This window comes from Rana temporaria, chromosome 2 (genome assembly GCF_905171775.1).
Source record: "Rana temporaria chromosome 2, aRanTem1.1, whole genome shotgun sequence".
Lineage (NCBI taxonomy): Eukaryota > Metazoa > Chordata > Amphibia > Anura > Ranidae > Rana > Rana temporaria.
Window position 1 is genome coordinate 255,042,252 of NC_053490.1, and position 12,879 is coordinate 255,055,130.

The 12,879-nt window shown below is 43.1% G+C and overlaps 1 protein-coding gene across 1 annotated transcript in view; it reads left to right on the forward strand.

Annotated features, from left to right (window-relative positions):
- Nucleotides 1–12,879, forward strand: part of LOC120926664 (multidrug and toxin extrusion protein 2-like) — a 209,983-nt gene that overhangs the window by 135,437 nt on the left and 61,667 nt on the right. The window contains exon 11 of the mRNA XM_040336788.1: nt 5,907–6,015. Within this exon, the coding sequence (XP_040192722.1) occupies nt 5,907–6,015 (109 nt within the window). The remainder of the gene's footprint in view (nt 1–5,906; nt 6,016–12,879) is intronic.

Genomic DNA, 12,879 nt, shown 5'->3' on the forward strand with positions numbered 1-12,879 from the left:
AATGGAGTTAACACTGTATCAGACAAAAATATCGTATTTTATTATTAGTGAGTGAATGAACGACGACTGATACGACCAATTATTGTGCCCACAAACATGAAAGTTGACATCTTGAACTATTTATGTGAGAACACTTGTTTTTTTTTGTGTAGATGTGTTCTTAACTAGATTTAACTAATCAAACTGAATTCAATATACAGTAAGGAGAGTATGCTCAGCAGTTGGTTACACATGTGGACTCAGCACAAGTGTGGGCCACAAGAACAACCTATTTAGGGTGTCACATACAGGTGATCCAGTGGATCAGGGTTCAAGTCCTGGGGAAAAAAAGTGTGGCAACTCCCACCCAAGATCCACTCCCCCACCAAAAAAAAAAATGATATGCTCATATGCATAATTACTAAACCGCATTTTTTTTGTTTTTTTTTTCGATCCACTGTACCTTAGTAATCCTTTATGTTACTGGCCGCTTCCTGTATATGGATTCATCAGGTAGTGTGCGGGTATTCCGTCACTAGCTAGATGTCTCCTGGGAGCTTTTGTCATTGTTCCCAGGAGACATTGCAGAGGTCTGCCGCAAGTTATCGCGGGATTTAGAAAGAACTTTAAGAAAGTTCTTTCTAAATCCTGCGATAACTCATGGCAGACCTCCGCAATGTCTCCTGGGACCAATGACAAAAGCTCCCAGGAGACATTGCGGCATCGAGAAAGTGACGCAATACCTGCACACTACCCAATGAATCCATATACAGGAAGCAGCCAGTAACATAAAGGATTACTAAGGTTCGCCTGCCTCTGACAGTGACTCGAGCATCGCCGCTTAGTAAATAATTGGCTCGGGTGCTCGAGGCTGCTCTAGTTCTGCAAAGGGAACTGCGTTCCTGCTGTGAAAAAAGGGCAGGGACTCCGTTCCCACGCTTTCCCTCAGGACTTGAGCCCTGCAGTGGATACTTGGTTGGTTTCCATGTAGGAAACTTGACCAAAGATAGAGAACTGTAGCAGCTTTGGTAATGGATGCAATCCTGTGTTCAGCTTTGAAGGATTGTAAAAAAAGACAATTGTACCACACTTACAAAAAGAATGATTCATATTCCTCTTTCAGGCCTCTAATCTTTTTGACTCATGTATCCCTTTTTTACAATCTCATAGGGCGCGAACGAGCTTCCAGACAGAAACAGATAAACCCCACACCTCCTACCCAAGCCCCACCCCCGCGGGATGTGGAGGAAGGAGAAAGTGGCACCACAACAGGTCAGTGTCATACACTACAGCTTCATGTAATAGATGTAGGCCTGCATATTTATAATACATGGTGTGTTTCCAAATTTCAGGAGCTTTTCGGGCTGGGGATGGCTTGGACACATACAGCGCCCAACTGTTAATTGGCGAGGTGATGGCCTGTTGGGCTGATATAGAGGACATCAACACATGTTTGGGGCAGATGAGGGAAAAAACAAAATTTGATGGATGTTCTGGGGAGGGTTAAAAAAAAAAAAGTTTGATACTTTTACGTTTTTTGGAAATGTTTTATGTGTTTTTATGTGCATTTTAAAAAATTTTTTTAAGTGGAATCTGAATTTTTCTTGCTAAAACGCATGAACAATGACATGCTAAAAAGTTGATCATTGTTCATGCGTTTTAACACGAAAAAAATAGTTGTTGGGATTCTATATAAAAAAAAAAAATGTTATACAAGATATTTTTGGAATAAAAAAAACTTTTATACAAGATATTTTTGGACTAAAAATAATAAAAACAAATTTTTATATCTAAAAATATTTCTAACCAAAAAAATATATATTTAAACAATAAATAAAAAATAAAATAAAACCAGAAAAAAATATGACACATTTAAAATGTGAACCAATAAAAATTTTGGGATACTCAACAATGTGTGGCTTCTTTTTATATCAATGCTGCCTAAAAGAACAAATTAATATTTGTGGTGTTTACATTGACAATGATGGGTATTTAGTAAAGGAAAATACACATGGCACTAGGATAACCTAGGAGAAAGATAAAATAAACCCAAATTACAAAACAATCAAACTAAGAAAAATAACAGACTTTTTCTTTCAAAACATTTTTTTTATTTCAGCCAAGATCAGGCATTGGAATGGCCCCTCTACCCATAAAATATTCTACATAACGTAGCACAGGTGCTTTGGGGGCCCCAATCTGTAGGGCTAGCCTCACGGGCCGCCACTGGAACATGGTCAAAGGCCTCATCAGGCACAAGTGTAAGGTAATTAGAGGAATGTCTCTTCAAATAGTTGTGCAAGATGCAACAGCAAACAATCACATGGTTCCATTCCATTTGATGGCAGTAAGAAATAATCTGAACCGGCTGGCCATGATGCCAAAGGCGTTCTCGATCACCCTCCTGGCTCTGGCCAGCCGATAATTAAAAACCCTCCTCTCAGGGGTGAGGGTACGTTGGGGAAAAGGCCTCATGAGGTGGGGACCCAAGGCAAACGCCTCATCAGCAACGAAGACAAACTGCAGCCCATCTTCATTGTTTTCTGCAGGTGGCAATCCCAGGTCATCTAACTGAAGCCGTTGGGTGAACTCGGTCTGGGCAAAGACCCTGCCATCCGACATCCGCCCATTTTTCCCCATGTCAATAAATAAAAATTCATAAGTGGCCGACACCACCGCCATCAGCACTACACTGTGGAACCCTTTATAATTAAAGTAATGGGATCCCGAACGGGGTGGTGGCACGATGCAAACGTGCTTGCCATCAATGGCTCCTCCACAGTTTGGAAAGTTCCAACGCTGCACAAAGTCCGATGCCACAGTCTGCCATTCCTGTGGTGTGATGGGGAACTGTAGAGAAAAAAAAATTTCAAACAAACATTGCAATCAGATTAGCCAAAAACATTCTTGCCAAAAACAACAGGATATCATTAATTTGAAGGAGTATTTAAAGAGCCAAAAAAAATAATGGATCACTAATCAGATTCATCACCACCTTTGATGGCCCAAAAAGTGAATGTTTTTGGGGAGGGGGGTTCAAGATGAGTTGGGGACTTCAAAAAAAAGGACCTAGCACTCTATCTGAATTCAACAACAATTTTAAAATACACACATTTGGGGGGGGGTTGGGCAAGGACTACAATGGAACAGACAAAATACTTGGGGATATAGGGAGACACCAAATGGAGCACTACAATGGAGCAGACAAAATACATTGGGAAGTGACTAGGCTAGGTGTGTTTGGGCCCAGGATAGTATGTTGGAGAGGTTGGCTATTGGAAATATGCATGTAGGCCAAAAAAGAAGCATAAAAAGCTTACAGCATGCATGGGGACAAAGGGAACATTCACAGGATATTACAAACATGTTAATTAGGGACTGATTAAAAAGAAAAAAAATAGCAAGCATTAAATACATAGATTGTGAGGTTGAAGGACAAAACTTACCTTAAAGGGTCACTAAAGGCAGATTTTTTTTTTTTTTTTAAATAACAAACATGTTATACTTACCTCCACTGTACAGCTCGTTTTGCACAGAGTGTCCCCTAACCCTGTCTTCTGGGGTCCCTCGGCGGCTGTCTCGGCTCCTCCTCGCAAAAGCTTTCTACCTTCATGCAAATGAGCTCGCATGGTGAAAAGCTTTTGCGAGCGCGCTGCCGTGATACAGCGGCGGGCATAGTCGCCGACTGTATCACTCGGCCCCGATGCCACGTCATCCGCTGGGGCTGCGCTGCTATCAATCCGTCCAGTCTAGCCAATCAATGGCCAGGCTGGGAACCGAAGATCATCGCATGGACGCGCGCGGGACATTCGAGGGGTCAGGTAAGTAAAACGGAGGTTCGGGGGGGGGGGGGGGGGCGGTACCATCGGATGTTTTTTCACCTTAATGCATAGGATGCATGGCTTCCCGCATAACGGTGTCCTGCCTGGTGATATACGGAGACACCGAAGCCAAAAGCTGCTGGAATACGGGGTCAGACATCCTCAGGAAATTCCTGAAATCATCAGGGTTATTTTCCTGGATCTCCCGCAGCAGAGGCATATGAGAGAACTGGTTCCTGCGGAGAAACCAATTCTTGGCCCACAAACTCCTCCTCACCCTGTTCATGGACCGGAGCCTGGGATAAAGCAGAAATCCCTGCACCAAGCACAGCACGATCTTGGCGCCGAGAATGTACCCGCAACATGGCTAGATAACGGTCGTCTAATCAGATCGAATTAAAAGAACGCACTGAAGAACAGCAAGGCCTCTGAAGAACGACCTGAAAAACAGTAACGAGCGGACAAGAACGCACTGCAAAAACATATACGAACTGACTACAAGCACTGAAAGACAGATACGAACCCACAAGCACAAACTGAATGACAGAAAACGATCTTTAAAGCACAAAGGCCAAAAAGCGCAAATCGTCTCTCACCAAACTTTTACTTACACGCGGTAACACAAAATCAGCAAAAGCAGCCCCAAGGGTAGTGTCATCCACATGGAACTGCCCCGTTATAGTGCCGTCATACGTGTTGTACGTCACCGCGCTTTGCTAGAGCATTTTTTAAAAACGTCTGTGTGTGGGCAACGTCGTTTTAATCATGGAGTTGGAAAAAACTTTGTTTTTTCGACATGCTGAAAAACAGTGTTTTTTTTAATGCCGAAAATCACGGCATCACTCTTATTAGCCTACCTAAAGTGGTATTAAACCCAAAACCAAAAAGTAATACACTATATTACCAAAAGTATTGGGACACCTGCCTTTACATGCACATGAACTTTAACAGCATCTCAACTTTTTAAAAGAACTTTAACGGCGTCTTAGTCCATAGGGTTCAATATTGAGTTGGCCCACCCTTTGCAGCTATAACGGCTTCAACTCTTCTGGGAAAGCTGTCCACAAGATGTAGTAGTGTGTCTATTGGAATATTTGACCATTCTTCCAGAATTGCATTTGTGAGGTTAGACACTGATGTGGATGATACAAAAAAGTAGAGGGGGTTGGATTGGGACTTTAAATGAGGAAATGGCCTGGTAAGGTCAAGTACCTCCATCCCTGTCACTGTGATTACAAATTGGGGATAAGGAGAGGGAAGGGGAAGGGAAGGGATGGAAAGGAAAAGGAACTCAGGACTTTAAATTTAACACGTGGGTACAAACTAAATAGATATATAGAATTAAGTACAAGATATTTAATAGTTCATAGTCAGGGTACATTATGGTAATAATACATCAAGACCCAATTCGATTCATACATGGTAATGATACGTACTCAAACAGTAACGATAATTAAACAAAAGTATTACAATTTGCCAATATAAACCGGGGCCTCTCTTAATCCCCAGCAAGAATAATAAACAGTTTAATACAGGCAGTAATAAAAAGTCCAATGGATCACATATATATACATACACAATAATGCCCAATTATAGGGCCTAATTGATCCCTAGCCTAAAAATTAATGTTTCATCCCATGAGGAGTAGATAAAACCCCCATGGAACTAATTATCTATGGTAGTAGGCATACAATGGTTAGAATGGACATGGCAAAGTACACGGCATCTGTAGCTGAATGCGTTTCATGGTGGTGGTCAATCTTCAGGAGCAAAGCATGTGAACAGAATTCTATGATAAGAAGAATACTTTTTGCTTAGTACCCAAGTAGATGGATGTAGTTCTGTGATAGTGGTTGGATGAAATAGGTGAAATCAGTCAATATGGGCCTCTGTGGAGAGTAATATGGTATATAGTGTAAATCAATGGTGTATCAAGGAAACCTGAGAATAATTGGTATGGACTAATTATTTTATTGTATTTTTTCTGTATAATATTTATTTTTATCTCTTTGAATATGGCTATATGGAATTTACCATGGTAAAGTAAAAAAACTTTACTAGCAATGTTTTGGCCAGATTTCTAAATGATATTATATTTTTCAACAGCTTCCCGTTGGCTTTAGCACAGCTGCCAATGTCAGAATTGGAGCGGCTTTAGGAGCTGAAGACATTGAACAAGCCAAAAAGTCTACTAAAGTTGTTCTTTACTGCACAGGTATCTCGTTTCAGTGAACATTTTCTCAGGTTTCTACATATATACTCTCAAACTTAGTTTGTTCTTGTTTTTTCATGTGTCCATAGTTGCAATACATTTTTTTTGTACTGGCTGGAGGAGCCCTGTGAAGTGTGCTTCTATGCTGCTCTCTTTTCCTTTCACCCACTCCCCTCGTCGAGTGTAGCCGCTGGAGTGGCCTCACTGTAATAATAGCAGAGTGGGCTGAACTGCCCTGTGCGGATACCTCAGCATCCCAACCCCCCAATACATGCTCACTCCTCAGTCCCCCCACCCCTATTTCTGGCAGCCACAGGCTTTCATTCAATCAGCAGCAGGGGGAGGATAAAGAGCCCCAAAAGACACTGGAACTTGTAGTTCTTAAAGAGATGCAGCACAATACAAGCAAATGGGGCACAGATAAGCTTTGAACTACAATTTCCAGAGAGCCTGGTTTACAGGAAAGGAGAGAGCAAGTGCAAATTCTACAGGGAACGTTCAGTGTGGGGAAGATGGCAAGAAGACCATGTTGCCGGGTGCCTTCACAGAAAGAGAGAGAGACTGTGATTGGAACATAGTCTGGTGAGAGGGCCTTGCAGCCATTACTTGCTTACACCACTAGAGACTGAGCCATTAGGCACTACCCAACCAGCTACCTTATAGCTATAGTATTGCATGCAAGCCTTGTTGACTGCCTTAAAATGCACCAATGGTTACCGGGCCCCAACATTTAGCCATTTAAAGAGGCAGGACTTAATACTGCCCCTAACAGTTGCTACCCAGAGACCTTTTTTTCTTTGCTTAGTTAAAGAAGTACCCCTTAGGAGACATTGCACCATACCCCAACCAATCCCTCAGCGTGTACTTTAAACCAGAGTAGTAGTAGTATCACTCATACTGCTTTTATCTATTTACATTGTTTATTGCTGATTTGCTGACCCCCTATTGATGTCAGTTAGTGGCATAGAACCTAAACTTAGTCAGTTTGGTATAGTTATTACTCTGTCTAGCAGACTGTTCAAATATACATTCTGTGTACTCATTTATGTTCTACTGCCATTTATACTAAACTTGTATCAATAGATGATGTGCATTTATCACTATATGGGTGTGTGTGTATTCTCTGGTAGTAACCCACAGCCAGGTAAAAGGTATTTTATACTTGCGACTAGGGATGGTCCTGATGTTCGAGTCGACCGTAAGTTTGACTTGAACATTGGGTGTGTGTTTGTTCGCAGAACAAATGAACATATGGGGAGATCGCAGGAAAGATCGCAGTGCATTGACGGCTGCTGATTGGCCAAAGCATGCTTTGGTCAATCACAGTGCAATGTGCTGTGAGAGCTATGATTGGCCAATCATGGCTCAGAGGCTAAGTCCTCACCCCACACTATATATTACACCAGGGCTCAAAATTTCAAGTCCTGAGCTACTAGCCAGGCCTCAAGAGTTACTCGCCACCAGTTGCACCACCTAATTCATACACTGCCCTGCGCCTAATTGCACCCGTAAACACGCCCTCGTAGATTATCTCATGGAATGACAATGTTTTATGCAGAATCAAGTTACAAAATTAAATATTACCAACAACAACTTTAACAAAATGGGACAGGGCACTGGGGGCAGATCAGAGGGACAGGGCACTGGGGGCAGACCAGAGGGACAGGGCACTGGGGGCAGACCAGAGGGACAGGGCACTAGAACTAGGTCTCTTCCCCATTCTCTTGCTGTCTCCTCTGCAACTCCCATCCATCCTCTCTCTCCCATTCATCTCATCATCAGGAGCCTGTGTGTGCTGCTCCACGCTTGCATGTCCCCACTTCCCCCTTTTATTCAGGCTGGCAGAGAGTAGAGGAGCTGCAGCACAGTGGGAGGGAGTAAAATCAAGCACTGAGATCGACACAACTGCACAGCCATTGACACCATAGCACAGCGCACAATCACAGCGCACAGCACACATTGAGACCAGTCTGTTCACAGTGCTCAGGCTAAACTTACATAGAGCACAAGGAGAAGAAAACTGCACAAACTAGAAGGCTGCCGCTCTCATGTCAGGGCAACTTTCATTGAGCGCTGCACCGGAGTGGTAATTTTTGCAATCCTCCACCTCACTCATTACTTTCTGCTCTCCAGCTACATTGGTCGGGGCCCGGGGGAGGGGGGAAGGCTCAGAGAGGTCATACTGTTAGGTCCCATGGCTTAATGAGAATTATAAGTAGAGCACCTGTGTACTGCTCTGCCTGTGCTCGGCTCACCAGAATACTTTTCCCGAGCATGCACCCTTCCTCTTCGGCCGCCAATCTCATCGGGACTCTAAGTGTAGGCACAGATTGGAGGGAGATTGGTCATGCAGCCCTGTCATCACTCACCCCCAGCTTAAATCCACTCGCCAAATGCTAGTAGGCGAGTGGAAATTTTGAGGGCTGTATTACACTATATATTACACGACGGCTGTATATAGTGAATGAATGGAGATTAGGCAGGTAGTGTAGTGTAGTGTAGTGTGCAGTCAATCAGTGTAGTAGTGTACAGTTCAGAGTATATAGTGCAGTTGATGGGGACAAGAGCCTCTTCCCGACAACCCTGGCCATTGGTTGTTGGGGTCTGTGGGCGGGGTGCTTATCGGATTCTGGAAGCCCCTTTAAGAAGGGGACTCACAGATCCTGCCCCCCCCATGTGAATGGGTCTTGGGTACATTGTACAATATATTTTTTCAAAATTTCCGTTTTTTTTTAAATTTATTTGGCAAAAAATAAAAACCCCAGAGGTGATCAAATACCATCAAAAGAAAGCTCTATTTGTGGGAACAAAATTATAAAAAATGTGTTTGGATACAGTGTAGCATGACTGCACAATTGTCATTTGAAAAGCAACAGCGCTGAAAGCTGAAAATTGGTTTGGGAGAAAGGAGGTAAAGTGCCCTGTATTGAAGTGGTTAAATGCCTACACCTACTGATGTTGAACTAGAAGTATGGGGCATTGGAACTCAGAATTTCCCATATGATGGAAAACTATCAATCAAGTTGACTTTTGCCTTCTCCTTTGCTAGGCAATCAGAGACATTAGCCATTGTGTGCCCTTGCCTACATGGAGTTAAAAAAAAAATCCTCATAGTAGGAACAAACTCCTCTTGTCTCAAAGCCTGACACCCCAAGTGAGAATCTACAATTTATTGGTACCCGGTTCAAAAACAGAAAGCCTTTGGTAGAACCCAGGAAGAGCATGAGGAGCACCTGGTGAAAGTCCTGAAGAAACTTCATGATGAGAGGCTGAAGTTGTCCCTAGAAAAGTGTCAGTTCTACCAGCCTTCTGTCACTTATTTTTAACATGTTGTCTCAGCTGGGGGATGACCTCAGAAACCAGAAGCTGACAACTCCTGATCAAGACCTACCATTGTGACAAAGCTTAGGTTATTCCTGGTGTTCTGATGATACTACCAAAGATTCGTTGAAGGATTCACTAAAATAGCTTGGCCGCTCAATTATTTCTTGAAGAATGAGAGTGAGAATGATGACCCAGACTCACCAAAACCAGTCAAACAAACTGGAGGACTCAAGAAGTCTTGGGAGTCAATCCAAGCTAGTGGACTGATCTGTGCAAGCAAGCCTTCCATTATCTGAAGAGGTTTAACAAATGTCCCTGTTTTAGCCTGTGCTGATCCAACCAAAACATATGACCTGCAAGATTGATGCCATTTAGGATGGGCTAGACAGGTTGATTAACCAAGATCATGATAGACACCTCTGGCCTGTTGCTTATGTGAGCAGAAGTCTTGCACCCACTGAGAAGAACTACCCTACACTTTTGGAAAAATAAAACACCCCAACGTATAATCATTAAGGCACAATGAGTCTTTTGAACATGTCATTTTTTTCTACAAATGGAAAGAAAATTAAAACACTTTTTTTTCTTTTTTTACACAAAATTGTCCATTAATACAATATTTCTAACACATAGCATGTACATTCTGACAAAAACGACACCCCAAAATATATTCTTCTACTCCTCCCGAGTATGACGATACCACATGTGTGAGACTTTTAAACAGCCTGGCACCATAGAGGCCCAACAAGCAGGAAGCACCATCAGGCGTTCTAGGGGCATACATTTCAAATCTAATTTGACTACCTATTACACTTTTGTGAGGTACTGATGTGGCATGGATGAGCATGAATGGGGATGGATGAGCCATGGATGGTACGTATGACTGGGTATGGATGGGGGTGGATGGGATGGCTGAGCATCGATGGGTGAGTATTGCAGAGTATGGATGGATGGCTGAGCATGGATGAGTATTACTGAGTATGGAGGGATGGCTGAGCATGGATGAGTGTTGCTGAGGATGGATGAGTATTGCTGAAAATGGATGGATGGCTGAGCATGGATGAGTATTGCTGAGTATGGAGGAATGGCTGAGCATGGATGAGTGTTGCTGAGGATGGATGGATGGATGACTGAGCACGGATGAGTATTGCTGAGTATGGAGGAATGGCTGAGCATGGATGGATGGATGAGTGCTGAATTTGTCACAGAGCATTTCTGTGGGCACTACACATTCAGCCCACAGCGCTGCTGCTGCCGGTTTGTTTACAAGTGATCGCTCCATCATTTGAGTGGCCATTTACTGTGATCCATGAGTATCCAATCACGGATACTACCGTGTGTGCACCCCAGGGGGCAAGCGGGAACGCAATTCTGGGAGGATGTCATGGTACGCCCTCCCATAGTTATCGAGGCGTGCTGTAGCCGTCATTTGGCTATGGCGTGGTCATGGTTAAGGAATAATACAAAATGTCTTTCACTGTGAACTTGCTTGTTACACAAAACAAATATAAACAATTATGTTCATAGTTACATTTTTTTGCCATTTTGATTTTCAGTGTTTATGGCACCATTGATGCATTTGTATGGTTCAGTATCACACAGCGCTGCATTTTTTGTTTTTTTGTATATATGTTTTCACAGATTTTGGATTATGATCAATGCTTGGCAGCTGTGAATTTGCACTTTGTTTCACAGGAATTGTCATACCACATCTGACGCTAGGTTGTTACTTTATATCTGACGCTAATTGCATTCTCAGGTTGCTCTAGAGTAGCTCGCAAGATTTATATTTATTTGTATTTCTTTAACCACTTGCCTACTGTGCACATACACCCCCTTCCTGCCCAGACTAAATTTTAGCTTCCGGCACTGCGTCACTTTAACTGACATTTGCGCGGTCGTGCGACGTGGCTTCCAAACAAAATTGACGTCCTTTTTTCCCCACAAATAGAGCTTTCTTTTGGTGGTATTTGATCGCCTGTGCAGTTTTTAGTTTTTGCGCTATAAACAAAAAAATGCGTCAATTTTGAAAGAAAAAACAATATTTTTTACTTTTTGCTATAATAAAAAAAAAAAAAAAAAAATGTATCTCCGTTTAGACCGATACGTATTCTTCTACATATTTTTGTTTAAAAAAAAAAAAAAAAAAATTGCATTAACAGTATAATGACTGGTTTGTTATATTGCCTACAAAATAGGGGGGCATAATTATGATTTTTTTTTAAATTTATTTTGTACTAGGAATGGCGGCGATCTGCGATTTTTTTTTCGGGATTGCGACATTATAGCGGACACATCGGACATTTTTTGACACATTTTTGGGACCATTCACATTTATACAGTGAACAGTGCTATAAATATGCATTGATTACTGTATAAATGTGACTGGCAGGGAAGGGGTTAACCACTAGGGGGCGGGGAAGGGGTTAAATGTGTAGCCTGATCAGTGTTCTAACTGTGGGGGAAGGGGGGTGACTGGGGGAGGTGACCGATCTGTGTCCCTATGTACAAGAGACACAGATCGGTCTCCTCTCTCCCTGACAGGACGTGGAGCTCTGTGTTTACACACAGTGCTCCACGTCCTCGCTCAGTTACCGGGCAATCGCGGGTGCCCGGCGCCCATCGCGGCCGCCGGGCACGCGCACAGTGTTCCCAGTAACGCGATGAGTGCGCGCGCCGCCGCCTACCAGCTTCTAATGACAGGACGTCATATGACGTCCTGTCAGAACAACAGGGGATACCGCCCGCCGTCATTTGACGGCGTGCGGTACTAAGGAGGATAACCACCAGTCATCAAATGACGGCTATCCATGCTGCCTATCTGTGCCCACCAGTGCCGCCTATCTGTGCCCAGTGCCCACCAGTGCCACCCATTAGTGCTGCATATCAGTTCCACATATCAGTGCCCATAAGTGCGGCATATTCGTGCCACCTAATCAGTGCCCATAAGTGCTTCCTCATCAGTGCCCATCCATGCAGCCTATCAGTGCTGCCTCATCAGCGTCCCTTAAGTGAAGGAGAAAAATTCCTTATTTGCAAAATTTACTGACAAACCTTTTTCCTTCTTCAAAATTGTGGGTCTTTTTTTGGGGGGGGGGGGAGGGGGAAATAAAAAACCTAGGAGTGATTAAATGCCACTAAAATACATCTCTATTTGTGTGAAGAAAATTATAAAAATGTCACATGGTTACAGTGTAGCATGACCACACAATTTGTCATTCAAAGTGTGACAGCGCTGAAAGCTGAAAAATGCCTTGGGCAGGGAGGGTGTTTAAATGCCCTGTATTGAAGTGGTTAAGGAACTTGGGTCTGGACTAGCACATTATGGGTCTGTGAAACATCACTACAACAAAAGGTTAACTTGCAATACATTTGCTATAGGAACTGCACATAAGAACATCAACCAGTTTTGGTGTGGTACCTGAATATATGACAGGTTCTCCAGTAGCAAGGGGGATTGGCATTTAGCTCCATGCCTACTTGTCTGTCTCCATTGGTGTTCAGGAGCAGACTAGCATAATACCTGGTCACTTGGTATGGAGA